This window comes from Macaca fascicularis, chromosome 1 (genome assembly GCF_037993035.2).
Source record: "Macaca fascicularis isolate 582-1 chromosome 1, T2T-MFA8v1.1".
Lineage (NCBI taxonomy): Eukaryota > Metazoa > Chordata > Mammalia > Primates > Cercopithecidae > Macaca > Macaca fascicularis.
In genome coordinates this window covers 65,955,871-65,968,969 of record NC_088375.1, presented here as the reverse complement: position 1 = coordinate 65,968,969, position 13,099 = coordinate 65,955,871, and the positions used below count along the sequence as shown (strand labels likewise).

The window sequence follows — 13,099 nt, the reverse complement described above, 5'->3', positions numbered from 1 at the left end:
ACAGGGGATGGAGGCTTTCTGGCCTGACTTCCCTTCCCTCCCTTCTCCTCTTACCCTGCTCCTCAGACCCCAACGCTGACCTCACCTTTGTGACCTCAGTCCTTGCTTTCCACCTGTCTGAGCCAGCAGGGCTTCCGCTTAGTGGCTCTGGAGTTCTTTTCATAGCAGTACCTTGAGTGTTTATATTACTGTCCTCCTAAGAGCTGTCACCAGTCCACTGGGGAGCCAGAAAAGATCATTTCAACAGAAACAAATGTGGATAGTGTGTTTACACGCCAGGTTCCGGAAGATTTCGGGTGGGTGGGATGGCATGGAGCAAGATTTCCTCTTTCTCTGCTCGTTTTTCTCTAGTGATGGAAAAACAGAGGCCTAGAAAAATGAAGACCCAACAGAGTTCAGATCCTGGCTCTTTTGCCTACCAACTTTGTGACCTTGGGAAAGTTACTTCACCCTACTATGCCTCAGTTTCCTCATCTCAGCCTTAGGGATAATAGTAGTGCCTACCCCATTAGGTTGTTGTGAGGATTAAATGAGAAAATGTGCATAAAGTCTTTAGCATGACATCGAACAATAATAGGGGTTCAACCAATGTGAGCCGTGAGTAAAGTTTGACTCCTGCCCAGTCTCAGCAACAGGGATTCCTTCATTCCATCAGCCTGTGGTACTGAGAGCCTACTGTGTGCAGGGCAGTACCAAGTGTAGTAAGCCATATGAAGCTGTACAAAGCATGGTTTCTTCTCCAGGAGCCTTTTTTTTTCTTTTTTACTATACTTTAAGTTCTAGGGTACATGTGCACAAAGTGCAGGTTTGTTACGTATGTATACAGGTGCCATGTTGGCATGCTGCACCCATTGATTGTCATTTACATTAGGTATATCTCCTAATGCTATCCCTCCCCCCTCCCCCACCCCACAACATGCCCTGGTGTGTGATGTTCCCCTTCCTGTGTCCAAGTGTTATTGTTCAATTCCCACCCCACCTATGAGTGAGAACATGCGGTGTTTGGTTTTCTGTTCTTGCGATAGTTTGCTGAGAATGATGGTTTCCAGCTGCATCCATGTCCCTACAAAGGACATGAACTCATCCTTTTTTATGGCTGCATAGTATTCCACGCTGCATATGTTTACAAGTAACTGTGCCAAGAGACATTCTAGGTGCTATGGGAATTCCAAGGAAGGATTGGTGCAGGCTTCATGGAGTAAGTGGCATTTGGATAAGGCCTTGAAGGGTGGTTAGAATCTAGGAGGTAGAATAAATTGTCAAGCAAAGGCATGAAGACCAAAAAGCTGGGGATGCAAATTGGAAAATGGTGAGAAGACCGTGTTAGCTAGACCCCTGAATGACAAACTGAGGAGTGTGAATTCTTCTAAATTATTAAAGGGGACAATTGAAGGTGGGGTGTGTGTGTGTGTGTGTGTGTATGCATGAATACGTGCCATGATTTACTTTTTTTCAGTATTCCAAAAGTAGTGTATGTTCATCATAAAAAAAAAATTAGGAGACTGAGATAAGCAAGATAAAGAAAATTACAAACACCTGAAATTTAAGGATTTTGCATACAGAAAAGGCAGGATCAAACAAGTGTTTTAAGAAGATTAATCTGGCAGTGTTCAGTAGAATAGATTAGAACAAGAATATGCTGGAGGCAGGGAGATTTCTCAGGTTATTGCAGTAGCCCAGATAAGAGGCAATAAAGACTCAGCCCCAGCTCACTAGCAATGGGAAGAGAGATTCAATGGCATGGATGTAGGCTGCATTTCTCTCGGTTACCATGGGTTTTCTGCACCATGGCGGGCACATGCCACATGTGTGTGTGTTTTTAATGACTTCTTTTAAAATCTCTGGGAGTCTCCTGCATTTAGGCACAAGCCCAGTGTCAGATAATGGTGCTCAGCGCTCTCGACCTCCCTTCCCATCCCTACAGCTGGAAATGCCATCCTCAGTGTTAATCAAAGCAAAGATTACTGTTCCAGATTATAAAATGCAAGGCAATCTCAGGCCATAGAAAAGAATGAATTAATTAAAGAGAGTAATAACCCTCTTAAACACCCCATCCTTTGCTCCTTTCTCCAGACTGCAGGTGGCCTTCTTTGTCACAGCAGAGGAGACGGCTATATGATCTATTTTGTTCGCCAGGACTTATCTCCAGAGGCACCCAGTGCTTTTTAAATGTAGTTTTTAGTCCTAATGTAGTCATTGTCCTACTGTTTAACTTAGAGAAAGCCTAGGCTCTGGAGGGAGGCAGAATAAAAGAGTTCAGGCTTTGGAATCAGACAGACTCAGCTTCAAGTTTCGCTCTGCCACTTTCTAGCTGTGTGATCCTGCAATAGGCACTTAACATGTCTTTTTCTATAAAATGGGGATGCCTACCTCAGTGTTTTGAAGAGTATTCATGTTTATATCCCTAACTTTTTGCACATGGGTTGACATAGAATAGATGCTCAATAAATGTGTTGAACTAAATTTATAAAGAGAGAGAAGCTATTTGAAAGCACCATGTATATCCAGTCCCAGGAAGTGCTAGTTTCCTATTCCTGCCCATTTTTGAGGAGTGAGACGGGCATTTCCAAGGTAGTTAACCTGTCGGTACGCCTAATTCCGCCAGTTCTCACCACACCCTATTCCAGAGCTTGGTGAGAAAGGCTGCCCTGCACTCCCCATGGACTTGAAAGAGTGGCTGTAAATCATTCCAGTTCAAAAAGCCTAAGAGGTTCAATTCTATACTGAAACAACCAGGGCATCTCTAGGAAAGGAACCCGTGTGCAGTGTCTTGAATGGAGATTCCGAGTGCCCACACTACTAGAACTTGGGGTAAACAAGTGTTCAGATTTGGCAGAAGTTCCTCATTATTCTTTATTAATTCCTCCTACCACCCCTCCAGCTACACACCCCCAACTCTATGTGCTCCATGTGAATTATTGCTTTGCTTCTGCATGATTTGATTTCATCTGAGGCTGCTTAATGCTTCGGCTGTCTCCGCTGTGTTTATCTTATTGTTTCCCAGAACAATCAAATGCTTCCTCTGCCCCTGGCAGCTTTGTCTTGTTCCTAGAGCCTCCTGACCTGCCCAGGCCTAGAGTTGGAGCGGTGTTTAAAGGTGGGGTTGGACTAAGGCCTGAGCCCCGTGTTCCTGAAACACCCAATGTAATTCACCTCTCATAAGCTCTTGTCCTGGCCCTTGGAGTTCAAAATTCTCCAAAAGTAGAACCCAGAGGTCTGGATTCTTTTTGCTTCTAGCTCTTTGTGTCACTCCCTCCTTAGTGACAAAGGGAGAGACCCCGGGGATGGGGTGCTGGTGCCTTTGTGAGTGTAGTTTTTCATTAACTGTAGGAAGGCATGGAGCAGAGGCCACTCCTCTTAGTTCTATGAGCAGCATGGATCAGTGATGGCTTGGCCATCCTCATCCACACTTATCTGATGAGGGAGCAGAGACGCCCCAATTTAGAAACAGAAAACTGGTCTCTGGAGCTCCTCACCAGCCAATCTCCCCACCCTAACCTTTGAACACAGACCTTACTCATAGTAAATGCTCAATAAATAGTCATTACATCTACAGTCTTTACTAGTCAGGCTATTAATTCTCATACTGTCCCAAGATGCAAAAGTCCAGAGAACAAGTGAGTCCTCTGGGGCCTCCTCCCCACATTCCAGGAGAAAGATCTCCATGGCCTGGCCCCCTGAAATCCAGGACTCTCTAGCCCCCATGCACCCTGCTATTAGCTCCACCCACCCCTAGTTGAATGTCTAGGGCAGACTCTTAACATGCACAGAAATAGAAATAATTGTACATGGAAATGTCAATCTCCAGTGTCAACCGAAGATTGGCCGACAACTCATTGGGGACCAGTCCTAGAAGCACTGTGTGTGTGCATGTGCGTGTGTGTGCGTTTGTGTGTGTGTGTGTGTGTGTGTGTGTGTGTAAGGGTGGGCGCAGCAGAAATTCTCAAAGCTTAGAACATCTTAACAACCTCCTTCCCCTTCATGGACAAGAGAGACCCTCGTCCCTGTTTCCCTTCTTCTTCTCCTCTGCTAGCTCAGTGCAAACCACAGGCCAAGTTTTCCAGGCTCCTGCGTCCCCCTCCAATTAGCCAAGCATTTAGGGCCAGGCTCCTTGCTGTCCTCCAGGGAGCCTGAGCCTGCTGAGTTGTGACTCTGCAAGCTTAGTTAATGTTTTCACAGCTCGGAGGGTGGGGCCAGCAACAGGCACCCTGGACTGCCACCGCTGCCGTTTCTGCTGTTGAATGTGTATGTGAGAGCGTGTGTGTGTATGTGTATGTGAGTGTGTGAATGTATGTGCAGGATAGAGGGAGGAAGAGTCTCAGAGACAGAACTTACCAAAGACTTAAATCTATAAATAATTCGGGTCATGAAGCTCTACAAAAATAACCTTCAGCTCGAATCTTCTCTCGTAGCACCAAATGCTCAACTGCAAATACACTGTCTCATTAGCTCACTCCCAGGGTCAGCCTCAGCAGCACCAGGCTCTCTCCACCTTTCACCTCCTTAAAGGGCTGAACACACACACACACAATATACATACACCACACTTATACACACATACTGCATACACACACCACATACAACGCATATACACCATACTCATACAACAGACTTACACACACCACACATACATACATATACAACACATACTATACTCATACACACTCACAACACATACACACCACATTTATATACACGACAGACTTATACACACATACCACATACACACACACCACATACATACACATACAACACATACACACCATACTCATGCACACAACAGACTTATACACACCACACACATATATATCGCACATACAACACACATCATATACATATAACAGACTCATGCACACACAGCACATACACATCATACACATACACACAACAGACTCACACACACACCACATATGTACACACACCACACATGCCACACACATACACATTCACATGCCACATATATGTTAATATATGCCACAAAAGCGTAGAGTCCTCAGGTGAACAGAGGTAGAAGCAAGTGATAAAGGCCTTTCCTGAAGTGAATTTGAAGACATCAGATGCTGAGACCTGCTGAGAGTGATGTTGAGTCCTCAATAACTCTGTGTCAAGTCTCCAAATGCTCAGGTCTGAGAGACCAAGTTTCTAAGAAATCTGAACTCAGATGTAACAATCTGAACTCAGATGTAACAAGAACAGCTTTATATTTATATTACACTGTACATTTTCCAAAGAACTCACATTTCCACTCATGCATTTTGTCTTAGGCCTCACCGCCTCCAGGAAGTACCCCCTCAGGGCCTCCTTCAGGCCAGGTGAGATGCTGCTCTGCCCCCTATGCTGGTCTCCATGCAAACCTCTTCTCACAAGGGGTGACCCCTGTGTTCGTGAAGACCAGTTAAATTGTCCATTTCCCCATCCCCGGGCTTCCTGAGGGGATCCTTACCCTTTATCACGTATCTGCAGCTCCTAACACAGGCCTGGCTCATGGTAGGCACATAATAGATGAATACTGGACAGTACTGACATTCATAGCTAATAACTCATTTTACTTTCACAATATCTTTTTTGAGCTAAGGACCGTTACATCCCACCATTATGGGACAGCTACAGAAACTATTACATAAACAAGTGAAATGACTTGCCTGAAGTCACACAGCCAATTGAAGAAAAACTTAGGATTAAATCCCAGCCCTCCAGACATGATCCAGTGCCTCCCTCTGTGTGCTGATGCCTTTCAAACCAATCTCTTTGCTACTAAGAAACCCAAGAAGAAGATTCCCAATTCTACTGCTCATCCATAGCTCTTGCAAAACAAACAAACAAACAAAAACTATTAGTGCTACTACTACTAATAATAATAACGTGATATTAGAGTACCAAATTGCAAGTAAGGGCTCCATAAATTAGGGCTAACTGGAGAAGAAATCGAAGCACAAGAAAAGGAGTTTAAAGGGGGCTGCAGGTAAGCGAGTTAATTGGATATGCTGATTGGAATTGGATATTCAAGAAAAGAGGCTGACATTAATTTCTGTCCAGACATAGCTGTAATTTAAAGGAAAGGTACTAATAGGGTTACTATTTCATTCTCATTTCAACTGGAGGACTGGACACTAAATCTCTGCTGGATTTTACCTCACACACTCCTGCCCCAAAGCCAGCCCTGATAAACTGAGTTTTATGCCCCAGGTAAGGCCCCCCAAAATTAGGTTCTGAGTTTACTGTTGTCCCCAAGAAATAGGAGATTGTCCCACTTTGAACTTGGGATCCTAAAGGGGGAAGAGCGGATGAGGGGGAAATGTGGACTTTTAGATGACCCATCTACTTTGTTGAGTGGCAAGGGCAGCTATGTTTGCCCCATATTAGCCCCTCTTCAGAGAATTCAGGCTCCAGCTGTGAATCTTAGTTATGCCACTCTCCAGCTGTGTGATCTTGGGAGGGTCGCCTAACACTCCTGTGCCTCTGAGTTTTTATCTATAAAATGGGATTAAAAATAGTATTTACCTCAGGAATGCTTGGAAGTGTTAAATGAGATCATTTTTGTTAAGTACTGTGACAGCACGTAGCGCTGTGGTAGCTATTATTAAATTCTTTAGGTGAAAAGAACCTTTCAAAATCCAAGTCTATCCTACTGCCTTCAGGCCGGGCCAAATTTAACCATGAAGCAAAAGGGGTTATCCTGGGTTTAAAACCCTCCTGAGGAGATTACAGTCTCCTATAGTCACCCATTCTATAGTAAAGTCTCCGGTTCTTACTAGAGCTAGACTAAATGTCCTTATGTCAGTTTAGTGGCTCACACCTGTAATCCTAGCACTTTGCGGGGCTGAGGTGGGAGGATCACTTGAGCTCAAGAGTTTGAGACCAGCCTGGGCAACATAGCGAGACCCTGTCTCCCTTCAAGAAATTAAAAAGTAGCCAGTTGTGGTGGTGGACACGTGTAGTCCCAGCTACTTGGGTGGCTGAGTAGGAGGATCGCTTGATCTCAGGAGCTCAAGGCCTCAGTGAGCCATTATTGCGCTACTGCACTCAGCCTGGGTGGCACAGAGTGAGACCCTGTCTCAAAACAAATAAGTAGTTTAGGCACATTTTGAGTAAAGACTGTCACTCTCTTGTGTACCTTGTGCTACCTGGCTGCTGAGCCTTGTCCAAGCAAAATAGCCTGCATTGGCCGGGCGTGGTGGCTCAAGCCTGTAATCCCAGCACTTTGGGAGGCCAAGACGGGCGGATCACGAGGTCAGGAGATCGAGACCATCCTGGCTAACATGGTGAAACCCCGTCTCTACTAAAAAAAATACAAAAAACTAGCCGGGTGAGGTGGCGGCGCCTGTAGTCTCAGCTACTCCGGAGGCTGAGGCAGGAGAATGGCATGAACCCGGGAGGCGGAGCTTGCAGTGAGCTGAGATCTGGCCACTGCACTCCAGCCTGGGTGACAGAGCGCGACTCCGTCTCAAAAAAAAAAAAAAAAAAAAAGCCTGCATTTCCACCGAGGTCAAGTCTTCCCAGAAGAGGAAGTAGATCCCAAATAGAAAAACACACTCCAGTGACTCATTTCACCTCTCCCTGTCACCTCCCTCCTCTGCCCCATCTCCAGTATCCTCCGCTGCTTGGTTGGATTTTGGGAACTGTGCAGCTTGGTGTTGGATTGCATATAACGGATGGTTCAATTTATTGCTGTCACTTTGTGAGACACCATAGAATAGACTTAATTAGTTGGCTTTTAAAATCCCACTCTTGTTTTGGGACTCCTTGACCCTCCCCTCACCACTGGCCATCCTGTTTCTGGCAAAGACAGAGGACAGCTTTGAAACCCAAAATTTCCTGTCCAAGACAGAGACATGCGAAGAATCACAGACTTGAACTGCATTAGCAGCCTTCTTCCTAGTCACTTCCAAGGCGTTCTCCCCATCAGCCATGTGCTTTCCTCTGGACCCCACCAGCTGGGGCTGGTTTGAGTCCCAGTTCCACCATGGATTGGAAGCTTTGAATGGAAGAGTTTCAACAAGATTAGCTCCAGTAATTTTTATAAGTCTATGATTCTCCTGTGATAGGTACCCAGCAGATTGCTTCTTCTAGTTATTCAGAGAGGAACACTGAGACTCAAAGAGGTAACTCACCTAACAGTGTTCCATTAGGCAAAAATCAAGCCCCAGGGAAGAATAGAGTCAGAATGGAAACCCAGGATGCCTGAGGCCCAGACTTATACCCTGCACTCATTGGTGTGTTGCCTTAAGGGAGCAAAGGGGATCAATGGAGGGGAAAGATCTCTGCTGCCCAGGGGATCTGCTGCCTCCTCTCTGCCAGCCCCTGCCCCACCTTTTTCTCCTTGACCTGGCCCCTACTTTCCATCTTCTCTGACACCCTGTAAGTATCTTGAAAGCTGACTCAATCTTGGGGCAGAGAGCATGGATCGGGGGGTGAGTCGGGGAAGTCACAGACTTCTTGGCCAATATCACCTTTCTCCCCAGGGATTTAGACTGAATGAAGTAGGATAGCTTAGTTCAGGTTCAGTACCAACAACATTTTCTGTTCTGGTTTGGTTTTAGCTCTGACATTTGAGACTTTATGTAGGTTTGATTCTGGCTTCAACTGGTTTATTAAAAGATTGGGGTTGCAGACAGGGAAAAAAATGAAAACCTTCAGATTAGGTCTCTGATTCAGTAAAACATTAATGGTTGGGATTGGTCCTGACCGAATGCAGCAGAGTATGTGATGATAAGTTGTTTTTGGTTCAGTTCCAGCTCTAATCTTGCCACGGGTACCATCTGGTCCCAGGGACCACAGAGGAAGGGCCATCGCCATGGCATTCATTCTCTCTTCTGACTTGGTGTGCAGGCCTTGCTGAATCCACACAAGGGTTCAGGCTCTGGGAGAGGGTAGAGACCAACGTGTAGGAAAAGGCAGATGAAGAATATTGAAGTGCCGTTAGCATGAAAATAGCGGACTATTCCAGCCAGTAGAGGGTTAACTGGCCTTCTGGGGCAGGAGATCCCAGACCAGGCCTGAGGGAGGGGCCTGGCTCTGCAGCTCCTGGGACCCAGCCCTGCAGCTGCTGGGACACAGTCAGCACCTTGAGGAGACTTAAATCTCCCTGGAGAGGAGTAGCTGTCACAGGGAGGGTGGGAGAAGCACTGACACACTTTCTCTTTAGAGGAGGGGCACAGTTCAGACTAAGGCAAGAAGCAGGGGCTGAAACCCCCATTTTATGGAGGCAGAAAACTGAGACCAGGCCAACCAGAAGTCATGACAATCACGTCTGCCCTCTACCTCCTGCAACAGCCCAAGAACTTTTGTGACTAAAAGCTATGATATTTCTGTAAGAGTCTTATGGAAATGTGGGTCTGTCTATCTAAGGGAGAATGTCAAGGGGAACCATTTTAATTGTGGGGCACTTTCCCAGACAGAGACCCTTGTTCCTCCTTCTGCTTGAATCTCCTAATCAGAGTTGCTCCAGGTTCGAGGGTGGTGGCCTCAGCCCTGTAACACCACTGCTGACTCTTACAGTCCCCTTGACCCTATGAAAATGAAACAAATGGTCTTCTAACAACATTTCCAGAAGGAGGGGCTTTACTGATAGATGACAAGGCAATAGCCTTGAACAGCAGGAAGCCCATTCACTAGGTAGAAAGAGGGCAAGAGTGGAGCTTAGGGGAAAGTCCCACAAGGGGAGTGATGAGGGATGGGAATGGCTGAGAAGAGTTTATTTGGTTCTATTGAGGTTACCTCCTCAAGTTCAGGCCCAGAAGCCTCCAAGTCACCGAACAAAGCAGGTGAGGAGGAGAACATGGTGTCCTTGCCTCTGGACCCTGACCTACCATTTTCATCCCTGGGGTATAGGCACAAGGGCCTCAGGCAAGAATCTGCTGTTTCTACCACCGGGGACTCCTGGGCCAGAGCTTCCCACCTCATGATGGACTCATGGTCTGTTTCCCACGCACCTCGAGTCCATCCCAACCCGACAGGTACAGACCAGTCCCTGGCTCAGGCCCCTCAAGTATGCAGATTCTTAGGACAGTAGAGAAATAGGAATGAAAGCTCTTCTCCCACTCCGCTAGCTCTGCAATCAATAATGCTGTTGGCCTTCCCCACTTGGCCAGTAAGAACTGAAAACACATCCATCCATCCATGCTTGTGTACTTGTTGTGGCATCAGGCATTGAACTTGGCACTTGGGATGAATAAGTCATGGTGCCTTGACCTGAGGAGCTCTCAGTGTGGTGGGAAGAAATAGGCAGAGGGAGAAGATGGTGAAGGGCACAAGAGATAATCCAAAGGGTGTAAGGGAGAAGAAGCCTTAATCTTAAAATCTTCCAGAAAAAAATGTCTTTTGACCTCACTTTGATTCAGCCCTAAGGAGTCTAGGATATGCTGTCAGTTGGTGCACAGTTCATGTTCTTTCAACAAGCATTTCACAAGCATTCCCTTTTATCCATCGCCGGCTGTGTTCCCAGCCACATGCTAGTCCTCAGAGGGTTATAAGATAAATAGAAAAGATATCCCTGCCTTCAAAATGTTGACAGCACTTACACACATCTGAAGCAATTAGAGAACAATTCGAGTAGGTAGTCAATACATGTTAGCTAGTACGTATACAATGAACAAATCAATTGATTATAATCCTAGGACAAAATGTCTGGCCAAAAAAAAAAAAAAGGCATCAAAGTGGGAGCAATTAATTAGCCATTACAGAGGATGGGGAAGGCTTCGTGGAGGAGGTGGGGCTTGAGCTAGAGATGGACAGTGAAAACAGGCTGGGGTCATGAATATTGGTCAGCAGTCAGCTACTATGCTGGAAGAAAAAAAACTAGAAAAACTGGAGGTGGGGCACATTCAGACCAAGGGCTCCCTGCCACCAACTTTTTGTATGACCTTAGGGACCTCTTTCCTTTGAGGTCAGCATTCAGTATAGGGGCCTAGATAGTACTTCTCAAACCCTTATAATAACATCATCAGCATCAGCTGGGGAATTTATTAGAAATGTACATTCTCAGCCCTCATGCCCACTGAGTCAGAAATCCTGGGGGTGGGCTTTGAAGTACATTCTACCAAACCCTCCAGGTGATTCTGAGGACATACCAGTGTGAGAACTGCAGGACTACCTCACTGCTCCTCGACCCTGGCTGCTCATTAAATTCACCCGGGGAGCTTTTAAGTCAAAGAAGATGCCTGGGCCCCACCCACAGAGATTGTGATTAATGGATGTAGCCCTGGCATTCATATTTTTTAAGGTTCCCCAGATGATTCTAATGTGCAGCCAGGGCTGAGAAGCACTGGACTAGATGACATCTCAGTCCTTTCTGACTTATTTTCCTAGGATGGGCTCGGAGAAGCTAAGCCAGGATTCCTGGCTCCCCACATCTCACAGGGTGGATTTGTGGACAGTCAGGGCATATGTTTGGGGGCTGAAAGACCCTCGTGGGATCCAAAAATCTTTAATCTCTTAATGAGCAGCTTTTTTGGTGATTTATATAAATTGTTCACCATTCCTTCATACTTGTCTGAGGCTAAGATACTGTGAACAGATGTTGACTTTCCCACCCCAGCCACCATGAAGGAGTGTGCATCAGCACACACTCACTTACACACACATACAATACACAGTGCTATAAATAGATGTACATGCACACAAGAATAACTGCATAGGGATATTCAAAATCATTCCCAAGGGTGTATATGCACACACAAATAAATCCACTGTCAGAAATCCCAGGCCCAGAACACTGAGACTGCTTGGGAAAGGATTCCTTTTGGTGGAAATTGGGCTATTTAAAAGAAGTGGCACTTCAGTCTATGGAGTAGTGATTGGGGGCTAGCAATGGTCTTCTGTAAGCTCCCTGCTCTGGGCAGGGGCAGGTAGCCCACAGGGGGATACTGAGGGCAGATGCTGAGGACATCCTTGTTTCTCATACAGATTCGGGCCGATGGTCCCCCCCATGGTGGGGTCCAGTACGAGATGGTCTCTGTGCTCAAGGACGGAAGCCCCATCCTCCGGGACATGGCCTTCTCCATTGATCAGCGCTACCTGTACGTCATGTCTGAGAGACAGGTAAGTGCTAACAGCCATCTCTCCTTTCTAAACTCCAAGAAACTGCTGATAATCTGTCACCTTTGTTCAGAAACTGTTCAGTCCAAGAAGAGAGACCTCTGGGCTTGCAGCACAGGGGTCCTGAGAGAGGCAGAGTCCCTGTAGGCTTTTGCAGGGAGCTAGAGAGAAGCAGCCGGGGGCCAGCCACTTCCCGGAGGCTTCACTCTAGGCCACAGCCCCTGTCTCAGCAAGTGATGAACAGCTCTGCAAGAACAGGCCAGACTGCATGGAGCAGCTTGGTGTGATTAGGAGGTAGATTTACTGCTCTCAGGCCCACAGAGTCTGCGGCTCAAGGGAGCCAAAGAGGTGTAAATAATCCAGGCCTCCAGGCTGGGCCCACTCCTGGGAGAGGCAGACCCAAGATAGGGCCCCAGAAGGAAATAAAAATCTTGGCGTGAGTCTTAGACTAGTGCAGAGTATAAGCTGGCCAGCTCTGGGAAGCTGAAACCAGGCCTATGGAGGTGAGAAATAGACTTCCACCCTCGGTAGGGAAACAACTGAGCAAGTCTTCCACCCTCTGGGATGGATGGAGGCTGTATCTCCTGTGAATATGTGTGAGTAGAGAGAAGGCAAATGCAGAGAGAGCCATGGTGAAGGGAAAGAGAAGCAGGGAAGGCAGGGGATTCATGAGATCATTAGAGACCGACCCAGAAAGCTAAGCAAAGACCTTAGCCAAGCCTGGCACATTCCATTCACTCGGTCAGTGGGTTAATAGTTGTGCAGCAGCAGCAGGGGTCTTGTCATTTTTCTTAACAGGGTAAGTGAAATAAAAGTCAAAGAAATGAGGAAAAGGATTGCCAGTCTGTCCCAGCCGCTGAGGACACTGACTTTGGTAGAGCTGAAAGCCCAGAGAGCTTTCACCAGTTGCTTCCCAGCTCATGTCATTCTCAGAGAATTCTGCAAGAGTTCCAATTCTGCAAGTTGATCAAACTTACCCTTTCCAGAGCTCTCCTTACCTCCTTTCTTTTCAAATGTAAGGAGTCTGAATCAGGGGATGAGGGATGAGCAGAAGAAGTAAGGA

At 46.5% G+C, this 13,099-nt stretch overlaps 1 protein-coding gene across 1 annotated transcript in view; it reads left to right on the top strand.

The window, feature by feature from the left end:
- Positions 1-13,099, top strand: part of PLXNA2 (plexin A2) — a 222,069-nt gene that overhangs the window by 89,565 nt on the left and 119,405 nt on the right. Inside the window, exon 4 of the mRNA XM_005540704.5 lies at positions 11,905-12,039. Within this exon, the coding sequence (XP_005540761.3) occupies positions 11,905-12,039 (135 nt within the window). The remainder of the gene's footprint in view (positions 1-11,904; positions 12,040-13,099) is intronic.